Source organism: Hemicordylus capensis, chromosome 1 (genome assembly GCF_027244095.1).
Source record: "Hemicordylus capensis ecotype Gifberg chromosome 1, rHemCap1.1.pri, whole genome shotgun sequence".
NCBI lineage: Eukaryota > Metazoa > Chordata > Lepidosauria > Squamata > Cordylidae > Hemicordylus > Hemicordylus capensis.
Window position 1 is genome coordinate 250,797,654 of NC_069657.1, and position 23,122 is coordinate 250,820,775.

The 23,122-nt window shown below is 41.5% G+C and overlaps 1 protein-coding gene across 1 annotated transcript in view; it reads left to right on the forward strand.

The window, feature by feature from the left end:
* Positions 1 to 23,122, forward strand: part of EHBP1 (EH domain binding protein 1) — a 418,269-nt gene that overhangs the window by 186,605 nt on the left and 208,542 nt on the right. The window contains 2 exon segments of the mRNA XM_053284345.1: positions 1,241 to 1,502; positions 18,942 to 19,131. Of these exon segments, the coding sequence (XP_053140320.1) occupies positions 1,241 to 1,502; positions 18,942 to 19,131 (452 nt within the window).

Sequence of the window (23,122 nt, forward strand, 5' to 3'; positions counted from 1 at the left end):
ACTTTTGTTGTTTCATTTGATTTATTTCTTTGCTGCTTTATTTACAAGAAAAGTGGGGTATATGTTTCTTAACATTAAAAATAATTGAGTAAATACTATCAACTAGGGCTTTGCAAAGATTTGGCTTTGAAGTGTTGCAACCGAAGCATTTGCATGTCACCCCTGGTTCTGCAGGGAGGTGGCAAATTCCAGTGCTTATTTCGAAATAGAATGGTCTTGTGCACAGCACTGGAGAGGACTGTTAAAGGGATTTGAAGCTGTGAGACTCTCAATGATGTCCTGAAGACACATAGGGAGGGCTAGGGAAGCCCAGCACATTTCCCAGCACTCCACATACGCCTTTCTGCGTGCCTTGCAAGATATCACTGGGACTTCCATGGCTCTGAATCCTTTAATGGCTCTCTGGGGTCTGTGCACAGGATTGTGGCCATCTGCAGAAAGGGCGAATCCCATTTCAGGATGTTGGGCCATTTATCTTAAGTGCTTGTCTGACATAAACATGAAATCATATATAGTGTTCAGAATCAGGATGAGAGCTCTGGTGTTTGGGGTTTAAGAAACCTTTTCCTTCATAGTGAGCATCACTTCATATCCTAATGAGGTTCCTGGAGGCATTTGGTGTGTCACTGTGAGAAACAGGATGCTGGACTAGATGGGCCTTGAGCCTGATCCAACAAGGCTGTTCTCATGACTGGTTCTTGACTGGCTAGTGTTGGCCTTAGAGATGTTTGCACCTAAGTGAAAAATCAGCATGAAACCCGGCTCCACTGTTGTGTGTGGGGTTCTTTTACTACTACTACTACTACTACTACTACTACTACTACTACAGAGAGAGAGAGAGAGAGAATCAATGCACAGCAATGGAGATTGGAAGCAAGAAAATGGCACCCCCCACCTGAACTGATCACTTAAGTGTCACAAGTTCATGTTATGGGCCCTGGGACTTATCCACAGCAGTAACTGTTGCAGTCTCCTATGTGCATGATTCTGTGAAACTGTCCTGCCAGACCATGTACTGTAAAATTTCTGGGTTGCTTTGCCTGTACAGCTCCTGTCACCAATATACTGGGACACTTGTTTAAGGTTCAGTTAATCACGAATATCATGTAAAGATGCTTATCTTTGCCTTAGTGGTATGGATAAGTATTTGGTGATCTACTAAAGTTAATATATGGGACAGAGGTATGTTGCTGTGCATGATGAACAGGAATTCAGAAAACTTTGATGTTGCTTTGTGTAGAACTGGATATTAAGGTGGCTTCATCTTCAAAACAAGAGGAATCATATGATGATGATGATGATGATGAATACAACCCCTTTAAAGAAGATGAGGCTGCTGAGTATATGAACCCTTTTGATGAGCCAGATGCTGAACCTGAGACACTCACACCCATCAAAGATTTTCCTCCTCAACCTGTAAAAAGAAAAAATATACGGCCTGTAGACATGAGCAAATATCTCTATGCTGAGACATCAAAAACAGATGATGATGAGTTGGATGAGTAAGTATATAACTTTTTTCTTTTTTTTCTTTTGAGATGTAGTCTTAGTTGGGATTTTAGCATATAAGTATAGGGCATAAATTGTTCACGCCTGGTTATTCTTGTACAGAGTACAAGGATGAGTTGCTCCAGTTAGGAATAAATTTAGCTTGGCGTTGTGTATGCTATTGCTACTTATGGTAGACCTTTTTTTCTCCTACTGGGATCTAAATTACTTATTTTCTTGCTGAAGAATAAAGTCCTATGGGAAGCAAAAATATACAAATGTCTGGGATGAAAAGCACTCATCCTCAGTTTAGGTGGTGCACTGGCTGCAACATGGTGGTGTAGTGGTTAGAGTGCTGGACTAGGACCGGGGAGACCTGAGTTCAAATCCCCATTCAGCCATGATACTTGCTGGGTGACTCTGGGCCAGTCACTTCTCTCTCAGCCTAACCTACTTCACAGGGCTGTTGTGGGGAGAAACTTAAGTATGTAGTACACTGCTCTGGGCTCCTTGGAGGAAGAGCAGGATATAAAATGTAAAAAATAAATAATAATAATAAATTTTCTGCTGTCTGATGGCCTGTTTTGAACTATGCTTAGAAGCATGCAGGAAAGAAGGCTGAAAGTAGATTGTTTGAGGAGGAGCAAGGATAGGTTCAGGAATAGTGGGAACAAGTGATAGACAGTGTAGGAATCATAATAGTTTGGGGCCGGGGTGGGGACAGAAGGGACATATTATGGATTTTCACTGGAAAGAGGGAAAGCCAGGCCCAAGCCATAGATCAGACCTTTTTTGGTTTGGGAAGCCAAAAGAAAACAGCCACATTTGTCCAGGATATTACAAATCTGTTTCTTCCTCAGCAGAGCTGTAGTTAACTGGGTGGCAGCCCAAGGACAGGCCACTCCAGCTGCCTCCATGCCAGCCACAGTTTCCCCCTGCAGCATCCTACTGACACGGGGGGGGGGGGGCATGGCTGGCGCTAGGAGGAGACGTGCGGCAGCCCCCTTGCCCTCTCTCGCCCACAAAGTGCTTCCATCTCCAGCTGCATGCTTCCATTTTTCCCCTCGCACAGGAGAAAAAGGAAGCATCCAGCGGGAAAAGCAAGTGCTTCATGGGCTAGAGCGGGCAAGGGGGCTGCCCTGCATTCTTTCCCAGCATCAGCCATGCCCCCTGCATTGGTGTGATGATGTGGGGGAGGGACGTGGCCATTTCTCTTCAGCACGCTCTGCTTTAACCAGGTTCGGGGGAAATGCTGTGTGGTGAGCATGGTGGGTAGCCTAATGGCGCAGCAGGGAAGTAACTTGCCTAGGGAGTAAGAAGTTGCTGGTTCAAATCCCCGCTGGTATGTTTCCCAGACAATGGGAAACACCTGTATCGGGCAGCAGCAATATAGGAAGATGCTGAAAGGCATCATCTCACACTGCGCAGGAGATGGCAATGGTAAACCCCTCCTGTATTCTTCCAGAGAAAACCATAGGGCTCTGTGGTCGCCAGGAGTTGATACCGAGTCAACAACTCAACTTTACCTTTACTTTAAGCATGGAGGAGATGAAGGGATAATGGAATGAGGCAGGGAAGTGAGCAGTGGTACCCGAAGATACCTGAAAATATTTGTCACCCATTTTACCTTCTCTGTCTTCAATAGCAATTTCTCTGACTGCCTTCCTGTCTGTGCCTCTTTTCTGCCTAAAGCCTGGTTCAGTGTGTATATAGGGTGGGCGATTATAGCATAATTTTGTAAATACCAATGGGAACAGGGTTGCTCAATTTTGAATATTAATGTGGCAGGAGCCAATTACAAAGGCTTGTTATTATTTTCAGAAGGTGGGTGAAGCTTAAAATGCCCTGAGCACCAATCAGCAGGCATCATGCTAAGTGACTCCCCAGGCAGCCAATCAGAGTGCCCAGAGGGTGGGGAAGTCTTTTTCTTTTAACTACTTGCAATTCTGTCCAGTAATCTTTTGCAGTTTGTTTTTTTGGATGTTTGTCTCAGGGGAGATCCTGTAGAGAATGTGAGGGAGGAGTCAAAAGGAAAAGGGAGGGATGAGGAAGGTGAAAATGGAGTTGTTGCTGAATAAACCTTTAGTTAAATCTACTTAAGATTTCCTTGTGTGTATTAGGGAAGCAGCTATAAAACACTACTCAGAAGAATCCAATCACCATATTGGTTAGAGAGCAGGTAGGTGGGCTGTCTGTCTGTAAGTCCGATCTTTTGCTGGCTTCTTTATTTGTGCTTGTTTGGAGGGGAGGAATGCAACCTGCCCTTTCTTGCCCTTGCTCTTTGATCTGATCTGCATGCAAAGCATTATGGCCCATTCTCAAAATGACATGCCATAAAACACTGGAAGGAACAGCAAATGACTGAACTAGTTAGATTAGAAACTGGCACAAGAAGCCAGGAAGTTTTTTTAGGGCTTATGCATGTGTTTCTCAGTCCAAACTTGCTTTTCAAATAATTGCAGAAGTGGCTTTTCATGTGCGTGTGGTATATGTAGAGAAGGAATAGATTATGTTGGAAGGAAAATACTTTTAAAAATCCATTTGCTATGCAGATTGCTAACCAGGTTTTTCTCTGGATTGTGGCCAGTATCTGTAACATTAATATGTCCACTGGCGGTTTTGGTTCATTGGGCAAGGATCAAGGAAGTAATCGCTATTTAAAAAAGCATTTGTTGCTTGCTAGGATGGGCACCCAAAGTTGGACAGAGAGTGGCACTCAGCTGTTCAGCAGGTATGGAGTAGGGGCAGGGTGTCCCCATGCATCTTTGCTTCCCATGGTGTCCTCTAAGTTACAGGATGTGATTCATAGCTGCAGCAAGAATCAGTGAAAAACCTGTGATTTTTCTATTATTGACGTATGTGTTTTTAAGTAGGCAGGTAGAGCTGCCCTTGTAACTTCAGAATGCATTTTGTAGCTAGTTTCCGCTTTACCTGTGGTTTATATAGATTTATTTACTTTTACATGTATAACCTGTGTTTCCTCCAAAAAGCCCAGAGTGGTGCACATAGTTATATTTATCTTTCCAACAGCCCTATGAAGAAGGTTATGCTGAGAGATAACTGACTGTCCCAGAGTCACCAAGTGAGTTTCATGGCTGAATGGGGATTTTAACTTGGATTTCCCCAGTCTAGTCCAGCACACTAACCACTATACCACTCTGGCTCAGAGTTCATGTTTATTATTATTAGTATTCGATTTTGAAATAATCAGGTAGACAGAGCTGCCGTGGTGACTTCAGAATGCATTTACTTCCCTCAAAAGCAGACTGGTCTGTGCTTTACATGTGGCTTGTACAATTGTGTGTGTGTGTGTGTGTGTGTGTGTGTGTGTGTGTGTGTGTGTGTGCGCGCGCGCGCGCACTTGTGCTTGTGCTTTGATCCTGCCATGTTAAATAGAAATCTGCACACTACAGCAGTCCTGTTAAGCACTATAAAGCAACAGATGTTTTCCACATTTCTCTGTATCTCTGCTGATGAGCAGTTGAGATTTGTGTGCTTGTGTGAGTGTTTGTATTTTGATCCCACTCATTAGCTACAAATACTTTGTCAGTTAGTGCTAAGGCACCCGCCTGGTCCTAACTTCACCTCTGCAGCTCCCAACAGTTGGCTCCACCTCTCACTACCTTTGGCTCCGCCTAGTGCCAACCCCCACCAGGAACCACCAGCCTCCACTGGAAGTGTGGGGGTGCCTTGGTGGGGCCCAGGGATCTTTCCATTATCTCTATGCATCTGCTACTCGGGGAACAGGAAAGCAGAGAGTAGGCAGGAATAGTTTTCAAAAAGGAGAGCAGTAAGAGTGAGTTGTACCCAAGACTTGCATTGGAATCAGTGCTATTCATTAATGAATGAAGATGGAAGTAAACAACAGTGAAATCACTACATGATACCAAATTATTCAGGTTGGTAAAATCAAAATTGAACTATAAAGAACAAAGGAGCTCTCAAAACTGGTTGACTGAGTACAGAATAGTACATATGAAACGGCTTTAATAGTGAGTGAGACCACTGGTCCATCAAGGCCACGACTGTCTACCATGACTGACAGTGGCTCTCCAGTGTTTCAGGCAGAAAATTTGCAGCATCTAGATGAGAACCAATACACATTAGGACACACAAAAAATTCCTAACTTAAAATATATGCTGCCTTATATTTGGCTGTAATCAGACAATGAAGGGGATGATGACTTCATAGCAGACTTTCTGGGCTGTAGTGATAAAAATGCAGATGCAGTGTTAGGAATTAGGAAAGGGATTAAAATAAAACCACAGTTGTCATTTTGTAAATCAATTATAAATCAATATTTCACTCACATTAGGAATACAGTGTGTAAAATGAGGTAGCTAAATTATGTGGGGGTTGGAACAATCCCCCCAATGACAAAAGGCTATATGGGTTGTTTTTTTTAGGTGGGAGCAGATTGCTTGTGGAAAAAAGAATACTAAGGAGAGACATAATGAATGCTTAGAAAACTGATGAAGTAGAGAGAGCTTCAGGACTAAAGAAAGTACTTCACACAACATGTAATGAAATCAGTATTGCAACATATGATGATGGTTGCTAGCTTAGATAGTTTTAGAAGCTGCCTTCCCACCCTGAAGATAAACCCATGGAGTTAAGCTATGGATGCCTATTTTGCCACTTTGGGAAAAATAAAATTCCTTTTCCCATTCAGAGTTGGCTATGGCAATATGTGTGGAGTATGGGACTGGAATGCATTATTGGTTGTCACTGTTGAGCAATGAATGGTTGGGAGAGAAGGGGATTCATATCTGCATTGGAATATGCTTGTGGAAAAGGGGGCATGCACTCGAGCTGTGTGGTGCAGATATCCTGGCTAGCAGCCAGTTGCATTCAGCATGGCTTAATCACATCATTAGTCTGCAGCAGGCGTTACTGCCTCAACAGCCTAGGCCCGGGTTACCTTAGAGAGCGCCTCCTTCTGTATGATCCCCACCACACATTAGGGTCATCTGAGGAGGTCCGTCTCCAGTTACCACTAGTATGTCTGGTGGCGACTCAGAACCAGGTCTTCTCTGTAGCTGCTCTTGGGCTGTGGAATGCACTCCTGGCAGAAATATGTAGCTTGGTTTCAAAGCCCTTAAATCTTCTTTCTCTGTTTGGTCTGGCCTTTCAGGGTTTTTTAATTTGTTTTTAAATGTTTTTAATTGTTTAATGATTTTAAACGGTTTATTTGGTTTTGGGTTGATTGTTTTTAAATGATCGAGTAGCGAGTTTTGTTTTGTTCCTGGGCACCACTCAGAGCCTTTGGTGGTGCCAATAAATACTGGCACCAACATAAGACTGGTGGTATATACTGTTAAAAGAATAAATAAATACTGTTAAAAGAATAATAATATTGACCACTGTTGCAGGTGTTGCTTTGCAGTGTCTGCACCATGAAGTTCTAGTTTGCTCCTTTCCTCTGTTGCTGTTCACTGGCCGCCTGTGATAAGTATAAATGTCCTCTCCGCTGCTTTAGAGGCAAGAAACACACTACATGGCGTGTATGAAGTGCCAGCAGTCCCTCAGGGACTCCTTGAAAAATGATGTTTTGGATTTGCCTGAGTCTTTTCTAACCAAGTTTATGTCTACTCTGACAAAATCAGCTGATCTGACACACCAGCACATTAGCGGTGCCAAACTGAGACAGAGGGCCTGTTCTCACGATTGGGGAAAATTGGGCTAGGAAAGCCTAGCCCAATTTTTCCCGATTGTGGGAACCACCGGGCTCGGCTGTGAGCACTGTGGTTCCTAGGTGGGTAAACCACCTAAGTGACCCTGCCCTTAGCCTGGGTTTGCAGAACGAGCACTCCGCAAAACCGGGCTCGCTGATCGTGAGTAGACCCCCAACTGGGAGGCGAGAAGCCACCTCCTGGATCTGGGGGTCTCACCAGTATGTCCTGCACTCTTGCGCAGGGCATACTGGGGCTTCTGGGGGCTGCGTGGCCCCCGAGCTCCCTAGCCCCCGCCAGCTCCGTCACAGAGCCGGCAATCGTGTGGGCGGCCGATACGGCCGCCCAGGGCTTTTGCAGAGATCATCTGCGGGGAGAGCGGGCTTAGCTCGCTCTTCCTGTAGTTTCAGTAAAAGCGGGTCTCACGGATCGTGAGACCCGCCTCAGAGTCTAAGGTGCTGGCTGTTTCCATCACACTCCGTTGCCATGCGTGGTTGTGCTCAACCCCACTTGAGTTTAACATGAAGGACAAAATCAAGTATCTAGCATTTGATAGGGAAGGTCTCTTCTCCAAATACACCAATGATACAATGGAAAAACAACAACAAAAATCACACTATTCCGCAAAGACATTTGCTTCACCTACTCAGCAGTCTTCATTCTCTAACAGGTACCACTACAATAACAAACACCACTACCAATCAAAACCACAAGACCATAGGGATTTCAGACAGGTCTCCTTGTCCTACTCGAGGTGCCCCTTCCAACAACAGCACCACCAGCAAAAATCCAAGCTTCAAGATCAAGCCAAACACGCTTTTTGATCATGAAGTCCTGGAAGTACCTGAATCCCCCAGTCTTCTCTCTGTCTGCCTTGCTTCCTTCCTCCCTTCCTGACATAATATAACATCTAATGCCTGGGCATTGAGCATAGACCCCCTCCAGCTGTTTACAATTTGAGACCTTACCCGCTTATACGGGAATAAAATACACCCACTCAACTCCTACATTGGAAGAAGTCTCTACTCTCCTACCGAAAGGGGCCATTGAACCTGTCCCACCTGAGCTTATGCACTCTGGATTCTAGTCACGGTACTTCCACATTCCAAAACATGATGGGGCCTCTGTCCTATTATGGATCTGAGGAAACTAAATAAATGTGTCCACATTAACAAATTTTGTATCATTTTAGTACAGTCAATTATCCCACTATTAACTGAAGAAGAATGGTTTGTGTCTTTGGATCTCAAAGATGCCTATTTTCATATTGCCATACGCCCCCGGCACTGTCAGTTTTTACATTTCTGCCTGGGCCCTAATGCTTATCAGTATAAAGTACTTCCGTTTGGCCTATGCATGGCCCCATGTGTCTTCACTGAGTGCATGTGTGCTGTTATTTCTCACCTGTGCACACAAGGTGTGTCCATTTTCACATACTGGCTTATAACTGGCAAACATGAATCTACTCTCTCATCTCACTTCCAGCTGACTATCTCTCTTTTGACAGATCTGGGTCTAATCTGTCCTGACTCCACAACACACTCTTCAGTACATTGGTGCTGTCCTAGATGCAGCCTCAAACCACACTTACCTGCCAGAGGAATGTATTCTTTCAATCTCCACCCAGATTGCGGCCTTCCAGGCTTCTCCCAAACAGAGGGCTCGCTCAGTCCAGTTTCTTCTGGGCTTGATGGCATCTTGTACCACCACCATGGTTGCCCACGCCCCTCTGAAGATGCACAGGCTGCAGATGTAGTTCCTCTCCATTTTTCATCCAAATCTAGACAAGCAGACAAGATAGTTAGTCATTCCACCTAAAGTCCTTCAGTCTCTCTCATGCTGGACCTTGCCCACTTATTTGTCTGAGGGAATGCCTTTTCATTTCCATAGCCCTTCAGTAACTCTGATGACCGATGCCTCTCTTCACGGCTGCAGGGGCGGGGGGATTGTTGTAAGCTGCAAACTCAGGGTCTGTGGAACTGACAGCAACAGGAGCTGCATAAAAATTTTCCCAAGCTCCTGACAGTTTTCGTAGCCGTAAAAGCTTTCCTCCAAGTCCTGTGAGGGCAATTGGTCCAAATTCATCTGGATAATACAACAACCATTGCCTATTTAAATCATCAGGGCAGCACTATCTAACCGGCTAGTACAGGTGATATTTTTCTGCTGCAAGAACCAAGCCTCCAACAAGAGTCAGGGCCCATTCTGCCAGGGCCACCTCAGTGGCTCATATGTCTGGCATCAGCATGGCTGACATTTGCAAGGCTGCCACCTGGTCTTCAGACTTATCTTTTGTGAGACACAATGCCATGGAGCTACATTCTGCTGCTGAGGACAATTTTGGTTTGGCGCTTCTTAAGAAAGTACTTTGAACATGCTAGCACCCACCTCCATCTCTGGAGCTAGTCATTCACCCAATTGTGAGAGAACATGGATCACCTCAGAGATAAACAGGTTACCTACCTGTAATGGGTGATCTCTCTGGTGATCCATGTTCACTCACAACCGCCCGGCCATCCCCTCTACTAGCGTGCATCCACATTGTGTTTTGTTCTTACCTGGACTTTAGTCTTTTCCCCACACACTATCGTCAGTCTCTACAAAGCAGCCAATTCAGGAACTGAAGAGGAAGGCGCTCTTCCACCTATTTTACCTGGCGCTCCCTCGTGCCTTAGAATGCCAGGGTGCCTATCAGAGCTAAAGATTCCTCCGCAGGGCTACTGAGCAGGTGCAAAAGACCCAGTTGTGAGTGAACATGGATCACCAGAAAGATCACCTCTTTTTCTTATTAAAAGCAACCTCTTTTTCTTATTGCATACTCTTGTTTTTCTTTTAATCTAATAATAAACCCTTGATAGTGAAGTGTGCTTACCTGTGTTCATTTTGGGTTTGCCTTAGTCACATGCCTCTGAAGGCCTAGGAACTCTTCTAGAGAGAGTTTAGCCACTTTACCCCCCAGTAATCTTAAATGGAGAGTGGTTTGTCCCACATTACAATAAAGTGGATGGTGGTAGCCTACTGTAAATCCCTTATAGTTAAGGATTCACCCCAATGAACTCCCCCCTCCCCTTCTGGCTTTGGTCGGAGTGATGACAACTGATATCTAGAATAGTTTGTATTGTATAAAGAATTTCTTTAGAGCAAAGACATTAAGCCTTCTAGAATTCTGGGAGGATGGAATTGGTGAGGCCCAATGTCTCTGCTGGAGTAAACTGAAATCTGAGAAGCTAAAAGACAACTTGTCATAAGAACAGCCTTCCTGGATCAGGCCCAAGGCATAACCAGTCCAGCATCTAGTGAGCTTTTTTGTTCCCTAATTTCCCCTGGCCTGTCAGTTTTAAAACTATTCTTCCCCGGCAACATTTCTGAGTAGGAGCCAATGATTAATTTCAATAATCATTGAGCAATGATTGATTGAAAGTGAGTCATAGGTGAGTTTTACTGCAGAGCCTTTGATCTCTTCCTTGCATGTATTCTCTCTCTCTCTCTCTCTCCCTCCCTCCCTCCCCTTGTGAATAAAGCATTTATAATAAGCACCAAAACATGTGTGTATGAAAGTGTGTGATGTTTAATCCAAGATAATGTTAATTTCATGAAAACTCCCTTAAACTGAACCAATGTCACAGATGCCTTAAACATAACTCCCTGAAAAGTTGTTTGTAGTAATGTTATACGAAAAGTTTGAGTTAGCAGAGGTTGTAATTTTTACAAGGTAGAATGTGAAAAGTTTGCACAATACCAGGGCAGTTTAGGGTAATGGATGGCATAGCACTTCAAGGTTTCTAACTGTTGGCCAAATTGTGTGTGATGTTAAATGTTTCAACATATTTTTTAACAAAGAAGAGCTATGGCAGGGGTAGGTAGGTGAGGGAGGCACAATCTTAATAAGGACTGTGCAGAGGAGAGATTAGCCTTCTCCCCATGCTGTTTTCCTGCTATAAAACATCCCCCAAAGCTGTTTGCCCCCAAAGTGGATATATATTACTTTTAAACATGAAGTTATTACTTAGGAACTACACTTCATGATTTACTCATGATTTACATGATTTATAACCATAAATAGATATATATGAGCACTTTTAGCCATAGTTCAAACTTTTATTTCAAAGGCATAGATCCATTTTTTAAAATTAACGACTTCCATGCAGACTCAGTAGTTTGCCATACTGTAATAGTCATTTTCCTCATGTCTGGAGTTTCGACAACTATTAATAGAATATGGGAACAATTTTGTTTTCCCTGATGGAAAGACAAATGGAGATCCTAGATTTTCCCTCCCTATTTTTTTTTTTAAGGTTCTGTGGCTATGTATTTTTGTTCGAGCTGTCGACATTTTTGCTGTTGCTCTGCTTTAAAATATGTGAAAATCAGAGAATAACAGCTCTATCAACGACATTCACTGAGCACTGGGTTTCTGCACATTGACTGCTGTATGTTTCCAGAGAAGAATGTGAACATAGTTGTGGCACTAACATAAGGAACTCCTTATCCCTGGCTACCTAGTGTGCTAGGCACTGAGGTGGGGAAATACTAACTTATAAGATAAGATGTCATAGACGTGCGTAGTAGGTAGCCAAGGGTCAGGGGTTCTTGATGACAGGGTTAAAATATGCAGTGCAGAGAATAAGGGAGGAAAGAAGAGGGGGGTTGATCAAAAGGCAGCATAAAAGGGCAAATGAAGAAAACTTCTTTTTATTTTCACAAACAAATATGTGCCGGTTAGGTCACAGCAGTGTGTTAAAGGATAGCTGTGTTTCTCTATGCACGAAACAGTGGATTTGAATGCTCTTTGTTAGACGAGCTTTTAATGTGTGTTGCCTTGTCTGTATTCTGACCCATAGAGCCACATCTGGCTCTGTTAAGTCTCATAGCAGATATATTTTTATTACTAAACATGAAAAAGGGGCAAATGATCTTTTTTTTTTTTTTTTTGGCCACAGCTATAGGACCTTCTTTTTTTAGTTCTTTGCAAACCTCCATTTGAGCATTCAGCATCATTTAACAAGGATTAGATCCTCTAATACACTCAAGGTATTCTTTTGTACATACTGTTGTAGAGGCTTAAAAGGTAGTTAAAGGGTAGCTTTCCCCACCACCACCACCACCACCACCACCACCTCCTTCAATACTATATTAATCCATGCTGAGGTGATCCTAATCCAGTGGCAGTTTAGAAATTGCCTATAGAATTAAAAGGTGGTTACTCTTTGAGGTAAATTAATTTGGAATAACAATTTTAATTCATTAAAACACCCCTAGATAAAAGTATATATTGACAAAGCATTAAATTGATTGGATAGGAACATGTCATGGAGAATCCTAGACACTAGACAGAAAGACAAAGCCCAAAGGAATGGAAATTATACTTCTTGCATAATGGAATTGTTAAATTGTATGACTTGCAAAGTATGGTGGATTTTCATACTAAAGAGAATAAGGAAACATGGATAAGGAAAATGTGGGGATCTTGTAGGAATAGTTTTCCCCAAATGTTACTGGTCATTAGTTTTTGCACTGGAAGTTTTGCAAGTTTATAGTTTTCAGTAATTAACTTGTTTAATCAATCTGTTTTCTTCTCCTTATAACTACCTGATGTCCTTTCAGAAACCTGCTAAGCTCCTGGTTTCAATTAAAATAATGCTAATGAATTTCATAGGAAATGGGTTCATTGTTTGAATATCAGTTTTTCTGACATTTCAGGTTTTCTTTTTCTTGCATTCTAAAGGAAGTCAAGAAGGACTTGTTGGATTCAATTCATTATGTTACACATAATGTAACACATTTACTCTTATTTGGTCTGTTTTCTAAACTAAATGATTCTAATCTTTTCAATCTCTCTTCACAGAAGTCTCTCCATATTTCTTATCATTTTCATCATGCGTCTCTGGATCATCCTATTTTTCCTACTCTATGTGTGTTTTAAGATGGGGTGACCAGCCTTGCATACAGTATTCAAGATGAGGGAAATCTCTTTGGTTTATGTGATAGCACTGTGACCCTTTCAGTATTGCTTTCCATCTCAGTCATTGTGCATGCATTCATTTTGCTTGCATAGTTGTCTATGGCTGTACATTGAACAGAAAAGTATTAAAGTTTTATGAACAATTAAAGAGTTCTGAAGGATGTTTTCCTCTTTCACAAGATATATTAATCTTAAAGGGTGTCACCCAGGTCTTTAACACATTACATCTAAGCAAATCCTATTGAATCCATTACTTCAGCAAATCCATTACTGAATTTAATTGTGTATTTATATATTTGTCCATAACTTTATACTCTACTCCTGGAAGTTATTGCTATTGGCTTCAGTGGGGCTGGCCTCCAAGCAATATCTTCTGAAATGAAGTGCTTCTCTCCTTTCTGGGATCACTTCCTAAACAGCTTTGAAATTCTCAGCTATTACGTGCTGCCTACAGAGCTCCTCTTTGCCCATTTTTTGGGCCAGGTTTTAATCTGAGCTAAACTGACCTTGTACTCTATGAGGACAACTCCTTATGCATTCTGTTGTTGACTAGTTCATTCTTCACAAAAGTTAGAATGTTTTAACATTTCATGACATCACAGTCACTCAGTAAATCAATGCTGCACAAGAAGGCTTCTCCATAATATCACTACTTAGCATGCATCACAATGGGATTTTGATACTTTTTCTGTGGATTTTGTACTAACAGTTGAACGACTAAGAGTTTTGCCCTGTATGAACACATCCGCTTAGAGACTGTGAGCCATCAGGAAAGAAAAGCCTTGATTTTGCAGCCTAGCCACATCATACTTGCCGTACTGAAAATCTTTTCTCTCACTTGCACTGGGAAGTGGCCAAACCAAATTAGGTAACATAATAAGGTCCAGACTTGGTGTAAGATTGAGGCAGTTTCCCGTTTGCTTGTCTACAGAAAGGTAGACAGTTACTCCTCCACTGCAATTTGTTTTCAAATCAAAATTACTTGATCATCCAATCTCACAACTAACTTCTTACTCAAATAAATTGCACAATTATGTCCAACAGTACTTGATTAGAGTCCTGTTATTTCAGTCTGTTTCCTAGTCCCAGTGTAGAATTAGGTAATGGCTTAGATCTGTTTGGATCCAAACTCACAATTCCCAGCATATGCTGCTAAAACAGCCATGTGAGCCATTCCCTCCGGACAAACAGACAGGCTGGAAATATGCTCATTACTGGGTGTATCTTGACAACAGTCTGGGCTTCCATGTCCTTATGCCAGCTTCTTTCTCAGCTTGGAATGCACAGTGTTTTGCTTCATAGTTAACTATTCAGATTAATTTAGAGTGAACTGGCCTGCTTTGAACCACTTTTTTCCTAAGTACCACAGTTACTTAATCCCTGTACCACTACATTCTTAGATTCAGTTTCCTTAGCAAGCGTGCCTGGAGCTCTAGGTGGGGGTTATGTTCCTTCTAGTTAAAGAATACAGTCTTGGCAAGGAAAACCCATGGGGACAGGGAGGAACATGACTTCTCTTATGTAGTGACAGCACAAATTAGATGAATAGTTTACAAATTTCTGAAAACTAATAATTGCTAAAGTTATTATTTATTTAGTTTAATTTTAAGATGTGAGGCCACCAAGTTCTAACTTTTTAAGGATTCGGTAAACCTAAGTATCTTAAAACCTGTTCACATTTGAGGGCTCATTTCCCCCCCCTCTAATTATATTTAAATCTGGACTAATCCTACTGAATGCTTACTACTGATTTTACCTAAGAACTTATTTGCATGCTCTTAAAATCATGTGATACAGCCCTTTTAGGAGGGTACTCCTACAGAATCCAGCAAGGGAATTGTAGTTGATGTTTTCCTCACAGTAAAAGCTCCCATAGCACACGCCTTTCTTTCTTTTTTTAAGCACAGGGAGAAGGATGAGCTGAACTACTGTTTCCAACTTCCTGTCAGTAGAGTTGTTCACACAGGAAGTATTTAGTCATGTGGCTTCTTTATTTGTATTCTGAAGTGGTATATCTCTTGAAGGTTTGCACCATTTGCCTTTTTTTGAATGCTTAGTTTGAACCTAGGCTAGATAGCTGCATGTAGCAAAGGTTCTTTAAGGGTTTTATTCCAAACCAGTAGTTCAGACACACACAAAACCAGTTTATAATTACCTTGATTATATCCTGTGAAAAAAGCAGCATTTGTGTGGTTTGTATTTAAAATAAACTAAATATATCTGTATATGTGTGTGTTTGTGAATTGTGTTTGTTTAATCCATGGCAAAACAACTTAATGAATTGCAGTCCCTTAACTTAAAACTCCTCATGTGCAAATAACACTTTTTTAATTCTGTGAAAACAAACTCCTTACTTGTGGCAGCTTTAAGTTAGCTGCAAGAAGTTCCCAGTGCATGTTAAGTCACTAATTCCAAGTGAAGCTGTAGAGGGTCAGGTAGTTGGTTGTCAAAACATACTATCTTTGTTAACTGTTTCCAAAAAAAAAAAAAAAAAAAGGAACTTGTAAAACAAAAGAAAACATTGTGACCTCCCATATGTAATGTATTGTCCTTGTTCTTATCATTTTTTCATCTTCATTTTCACCTTCCTTTGAACTCCCTTAATGTTTGAAGACAGCTCAACAACGTCAGCAATATTAAATGATTGACAGGCACTCTTGAGTCTTCTATTTCAAGCTGAATGCCATTCTCTTTTTCCACCTTCTTCTTCTGTGGAACATGTCTCTTTTGTTTATTTTGACATCATCCTAAGCTTTGATTTTGGTAGTGTTGTTTTTTTTGCATTTGATGGGTGCTGACATGAGAACACCTCAAAGGTACCTTCACATTGCAACCTATTTATTTTAGTCTCAGTTTCTCCTTTCATTCAGCTATCTAGATCAGCATCTTCTCTCTGTAATAAACAATGGCAGTCCCATTGTAAAGTGGTGTATGCATCAAATTGGGCTTTGAATTTGTTTTAATGTCTAGCTGTCTCTTTTCCCCAAAGGTCCAATTATGTAATTAGCCCACCTGGCTTGTCGGAGACTAACTTGCTATCTGTTGGTTCCAATTAATGCGACTTCCTGCCTAATTTTGAAAAAAAAAACTGCAATGGGAGGAGGGGCAGGCTAGTAAATATGTTAGCATCTTAAATATATAATCAAAGCAGGTAAAGAAGTTAAGAAGTCAGTTAAGAAGTGTTCAAAATATTTTTAAAATATTCTGAGAGCTTTGAGATTTGGTTCAGAGTATTCTAATGTTTTAATGTGTATAAGATTCCTGAAATTAGTCTGCAGTGGTAGTAAACACTGTCCCAGATGCTAGTAGTCCTTCAGATCAAAATCCTAAGAGCTAATAAACTTTGTTTAATGTTTAGCCTAGTGATACCATGCAATTTCACTAAACAGTCACAATATTTTGTGCAAGCCCTATTCAAGTGCACAAAAACCACAAATCAGGATTTGTTAGAGTATATGTAAGATCTCTAGCACAGGAGTGGTTGTTTTAAAAATGTGATGTATATGTATGTTTCTATAGCACAAGGGCACAGCCATGGTGTTCACAGGTGTGCTGTGAACACAAGCTGCCACATCCCCAGGAGCCACTGCTCATTTGGTGGGGCCGGTGCTAGCCCTTCTGTACCACCACTTGACTTGCCTTGCCGTGCTGCCTCCTTCCTCCTCTTGTCGCTGCCACCCCATTACACTCCCTGCTGTTTCATAGCAAGTAGGGGGATCCCAAGTGTCCTATCCCTTCCCTTGTGGCTCCTGCTGGGAGTTCCTGGCAGCAGCCATGAGTGATGGGATGGAACAAGCCCTCTCTTTCACCACTCACTCTGAAACACCAGGAAGCATAATGGGGGTGGAAGGAGGTGGCAGCCACCCCATTACACTACCTGCTGTTTTGCAGGGAACAAGGCAAGAGAGGACGTGTGCCATCCCCTCACTTGTGGCTCTTGCTGGGAACTCTTGGCAGGCTCTTGGAGCCACAAGTGAGGAGATGGGAATAGGATGCATCAGCACCTCCCCCCATTCACCTGTGGTTTCAACAGTGGCAAGTGTAATAGGGGCAGTGGTGAGAGGAGGGAGGCAGCACAGCAAGGCACGGAGGGCTAGTGTTGGCCCCCACAAACAAGCAGTGGGAGCCGGAAATCGGGGTGGGGGGCCACTGGCCACCATGGGCTTGTTATACCACTGCTATAGCATATTCATTTCCTTTTCCTAAACTTCTAGGTTTAAGGAGAATTAGTTATGAACAGCTGATGTAAGAATCTGTGGAGCTATGACTGCAGGAAAATAAGTGTGTGTGTGTGTGTGTGTGTGTGTGTGTGTGTGTGTGTGTGTGTGTTTATCTTCTCTTTAACCTGAAAAACACTCAAAGTGACTTACAGTAACTTTAAACCAGAAATAAAGCCATTCTTTAAAAGTAGCTAGAAGAGAAAAAGGGAAACAGACACGACAACAGCAGTTAAATGGGCAACAGTAGTTAAATCAAAGTACCACCCTAAGTGGCACAGTGGGGAAATGCTTGACTAACAAGCAGAAGGCTGCCAGTTTGAATCCCTGCTGGTACTATATCGGGCAGCAGCAATATAGGAAGATGCCATCAACTCATACTGTGCAGGAGGAGGCAATGGTAAACCCCTCCTGTATTCTACCAAAAGAAAACTACAGGGCTCTGTCGGTGCCTGGAGTCAAAATTGACTTGATGGCACACTTTGCCTTTACTTTAGTTAAATCAAACCAAATGTTAAAGAGCCAGGTATTAGTTGCTTGCCAGAAAGCAAGGAGTAACAGAGTCAAAACACACCTTTTTGGGGAGGGCATTCCATAGTCTAGCTGCTGTAGTAGGAAAAGCCATAACAATATATCAGCAAAAGTTGCATGTGATTGGGTAACTTAATAAACAATATTTTCATAACTCAGAGAAGGTAATTTTCCTGGGTTCCTGACTCTATCAGCCTTCCTCATTACCAGACTCAGCAGTTTCTCCATTACATCCAGTACTCATGAAGTTCTCAAATACATCCTCTTTACTAACCTGCTGGAGTCTGATCGCCCCATAGATCTAAAAAACCATCATCATACAGGTTCTATATGTAGGACCACACAACACAAAAAAATATATGTATAAAAATATTTGGCCAGGCCAGAAAGACAATTTGTATGTGTGTATATTTCCCTGTGCATATCCCATAGGTACAGTGCGATCCTAAGCAAGGAGACTGCACTGTACTTTTATTATTCAGAAGTAAATCCCACAATGTTCAGTGGAACCGTCTCTAGTGTTTAGGATTGCAGCCTTGTGTAGTCTTAAGCACATTTACTCAGAAGTTTGTTTAGGATTGCAGCTTTAATCGTTTTCTGTTCAGGTTTCCATTATTCAGGTTTGTATAATTGATACCGACTCGATGGCACAACCACCACCACCACCCCCATAAATAAAGGAGAGCTTGAATTGTAAAAAAGAAATCCTGTATGTCTATATATTGAAGCAGATCGGAGACCTTAATCCATAATTAATGCAAAGCCTGTGTAGATCCTTTTTATTCCCATTCATTTAAAGAGATTTTTGTGGCTATAGATTTCTTTGCTCTAGGCTACTTACATGTTTTACTAACTACATGTGCACTTCACTCTTCAGGGTTTACCGCCCCCCCTTCAGAGGAGGGGGATTGTTGGTGGGAACCAGCAACACAATCAGTGGGGCCTTTGTTTTTTGTATGTTGCAAAATTAAATCTGTTTCTAATCACTCTTTAGTCAAAACAATTGACTTTAAATTTTGCATTGAAAATACTGAGATAGCAAAGAAATGCATTTCCCTTCTTTTAATTAGATCAAACCCATTTTATGAACCAAAATCAAGCTCTGCTTTAAATAACCAAGTTACTTCGCTGCAAGAAACAGAAAGAAAGATGAAAAGAAAAGCTCCTGAACCACCAGTCCTCTCACCAAAGACAGAAATGGAAACAAGTGAAAACATGTCAGCTATTCATGCAGTGAAAGAGCTTTCCTCTTCTCCCAAGGTATGTTGCTTCCCTTTTAGGAGTGTTTGTCAATGTTTACAAAACTGAATCCTTGTTGACACCCTTCTCTGGTAGTACATAAGTAAATTTTACCGGCATTTGGCTATATATATCTTCAGTTTATCTTTGCTCACTTCATTCTACATGCACAGGTCCAAGATTTTAAACATAGTAACAGTGGCATAAATAGAGCTGCCCCAAGACAACTGTGCTGCTCCCAAGCAGCTCCACTCTCAGTACTAAAAGGTGCACACACCATAGCTGTACATCTGGAGAGTTATGCCTTAAACTCCTCTGTGATATTATTGGAGAACTGGGAATGCACTAGTCAGAACACTCGCTGCTTCTTTGGCACCCCCAGAAATGTTGCTGCCTCGAGGCAAATGTTTGGGTTGCTTAAATTAATCACAATTTAAAACTATTTAATGGATAAGAAGTCTTGCAGAACCATTCTGCATAAATTAAGTTGTACAGCACCATGTTTTCTAACACTTCAGGGGGTGCATGAACCGCTATATCCTCTTTTATAAATGAATAAATAACTCATCATGAGAGAGAGATTGAGAGACGGCGGGGGGGGGCAGAGTTGAGGGCAGGGGCAATTGGAGTGAATATGCCACTTGCCTCAGTCAGGTGCCTTGCACACCACACTAAACAATTCAGGAAACCTTAACTTCAAAATACATTTTCTGCTTTATTTGTGCAGCCAGACCACAAATCTATTAATATTCAAGCATATGTTATATGTTTCCTTGCTGTACATTACATATCAAACAACTCCAGGTTCTCAGTTGAAATAACTTAAGCACACTAGCTTGAATCCAGAGGTGCCCTTCCACTTGTAAAAAGCCTCTTCTGAGCATGGAAGGGTTGTTTCAACTTATTTGAAGAGAGCTGCATAGTATAGAGGAGTTCCTCTGTGCAAGATATTGTACACACTCTTTGAAAACATTTTTATGGCCCAGAGTTTTATATATTTATATATATATCACCTATAGCTTCCTTATTTACCATGTTTCTTGCACTGCAATGCAGCCTCCGATTGCACTGCCGTATGGCACCACTCTGTGAGAATCTTCCACTTGCATTTGTACAAGATTTCACAGAACAGCAATACATTTTCTCCTTTCATGTACCTTTCTTTGGATTCAAGCCATTTCCCTATTTGAAATAATCTTTGCTTCTAAGACTTCATGTTCTAATTGAGCATGCCTGGAGTGTATTGAATGAAGTCCTTTTGGAATGAAATAATGTGCTGCTTTTCCTTTTGGCAAGTAAACTTACTGGAGATGAGGTGTACAACGAACAAACCAGTGCAGTTCCCTGTTTTGAAGAATTGCAGTGGGAGAAAGATATCTCTCTCTCCTCACCCCAACTAAAGAATGGGATGGTCTTTGTTGTGAGTGGCAAAGAAATACATGGGCAATTTTTGTTTAGTATCACTGTTAGAATTGACCGTACTGGCCTCCAGGATCATTGATACAAACTTTCCGCATTCTACTATCACTCCTGGTTTGGGTGGAGCAGAGTAAGCTATTACTCTATAATATTACTCAGAAACGTTTTGCTAATGATTATTTGGCCATAATTTGTTGCATAGGACCTGCTGTAGTCCTTTAGCAAATTGGAAGGCTGTCGTTTTAATAACATAACAAATGGTTGGGTAAGGGTGGACATTATTACATGAGAGTTATTTAATTATGAAGAGCAGCTCCAGAACAATCATGTTTACTATTTCTTTTGTATACTTTTATTTTAAGCTAGCATGTTTTCCCATAGTCCTACCTTTATGATATGGAACCTCTTTTCTGAAAAATAATAGGGTTGTGTTTTTCAGTTGAGACCAGAAAGGGGAGAGAGAGAAAATCTTTCGACATGTCCTCCAGGCCCCTTTGAAAAACCTATAACTGCCCTTAAGGGACCTGTGTGCTGGATATCGTTTTGGTTAAGAGCTGAATGGAACTCCTTGTCACATCTATCAAACTGCTGCTTAATTAGGCAGAGAAGTTGCTGATGAGTTCCTGTCCCTCAAAGGCTGACCTTACTGTTTTTCTCAGTTCTCCCAAACAAGGAAGAGAGAGACACAACAGAAGCCTACTTGGAGTAGTGATTATGGGCAGAACAAAACAGAGCAGAGGCCACTGCACTGGCGACCATAATGCAGAATCATGGCAAAAAGTAAAAAAAAAAAATGCAGTATCAGAGCTTCTAACCTTACTTTGTCATGGAGAAACAGCTCCAGTGGTTTCTGATTTAAAAAAGAACTTAAAAAGAATTTTTTAAAAAATTGCTTACTTGATCGAATGCATGTGCTTACAGTTCACTCATTCAAAATCTAATTTGAGAAAGCAGGAAGTTTATCTGATTTGAGACAACAGCTATTTTTTCCTCCTTGACCAAGGAGTGCCTGATACCACTTCCCATCATTTTCCTCTTGGTTGACAGGGCATTTTTTTCAGGATGGAGATCTTGATGTTTTTATCTGTGGCTCTTATTACTTGTGAACTTTGGCTAGTCTGAATGTGTGAATTGGGAATTGCTGCAGGGTAGGGTTATTCATCAGGTTCTGTTCTATGTCTTTGGTTGCTTCCTTATTAACATACCCACAGCCTTAAGGGACAATGTTTCTACCAAGCGGTCCCAATCCCATTACATTCTGAGTGGTACTTTGCTTATCAAACTGATCATGGCCATGGCTATGCCAATGTCAGGCATATTATTGAACCCAAGACATAGAGGAGGAGTATTACTGCTACATCATGGCCCTGCTACTGAAAAGTCACAAAATAGAACAGCCATACCCTACTACAACTCCAGTTCTTGTAGAAATTGCCCTAGACACAACCAATAAACCAGAATAAGTCGCTCCAGTTTCTTTGTTGCTTTATGTTCTCTTCAGTTTTAAAAAATGTGAGTCTGCAGAGGTGCATCTTTTCAAACTCATTTTGTATTTCAGGAAACTAGCTTGGGAAGAACAGCTTCCCTAGGTACTAGATCCTATGATGTCAGAATTAATTTCTCCCCAGAATTTAAAGAAGTAAGCTGGGAATCATTTCATTAAAATCTCAACTTAGCTCACAAGGGGTATCAGTTAGCTGGGAAGATATGAGGTCCTCCTTTAGCTGTCTCCTGTGGTTGGATGTGTTTACATAATATGAGGAGAGCTGGTCTTGTGGTAGCAAGCTTGACTTGTCCTCTTAGCTAAGCAGGGTCTGCCTTGGTTGCATATGAATGGGAGACTAGATGTGTGAGCACTGTAAGATATTCCCCTCAGCGGATGGAGCCATTCTGGGAAGAGCATCTAGGTTCCAAGTTCCGTCTCTGGCATCTCCAAGATAGGACAAGATTATTATTATTTTTTTTAGGACAAGATTTTTTTAATTGAACCAACAAACTACCAAAGCATACATTACGTTGCCAAAGCACAATTATATACAAAGTGGTTGTTTGTACATGATATATCTACAAAGATTTACACACAAGGATTTGGAAATCCACAAGGTTATGAAGTATATGCAGGCAGTACTGTAACTCGGGGGTGGGGAATTTCCTGCCTGCAACCTTGGAGAAGCCGCTGCCAGTCTGTGTAGACAATACTGAGCTAGTTAGACCAATGGTCTGACTCAGTATATGGCAGCTTCCTATGTTCCTATGAAATTAAAGCCACTTTTTCAAGTGATAAATGTTAAAAAATTAACAATTCATTCTTATGCAAACATTTAAATAAAAAACCAGTTATCTAATTTAATATTCTGTTATTGAAGAAGATCCTATCACATTCATTATTTTAGTATCAGCAGATGAGATACACTAAGCAGCTGCACTAGCTGTCCTTTCAAAAGCAGTCATGCCATGAACCATGAATTCTCATGAGTCTTTTAGCAAAATGTTCTTAATGTGTTGCCTCATGAAGTGTGAGAGGTAAAAGCTTTTCATGTGTGTCTACAGGTATCCAACAATCTCCTCCCCACTAGTTTACTTAACTGCTTAA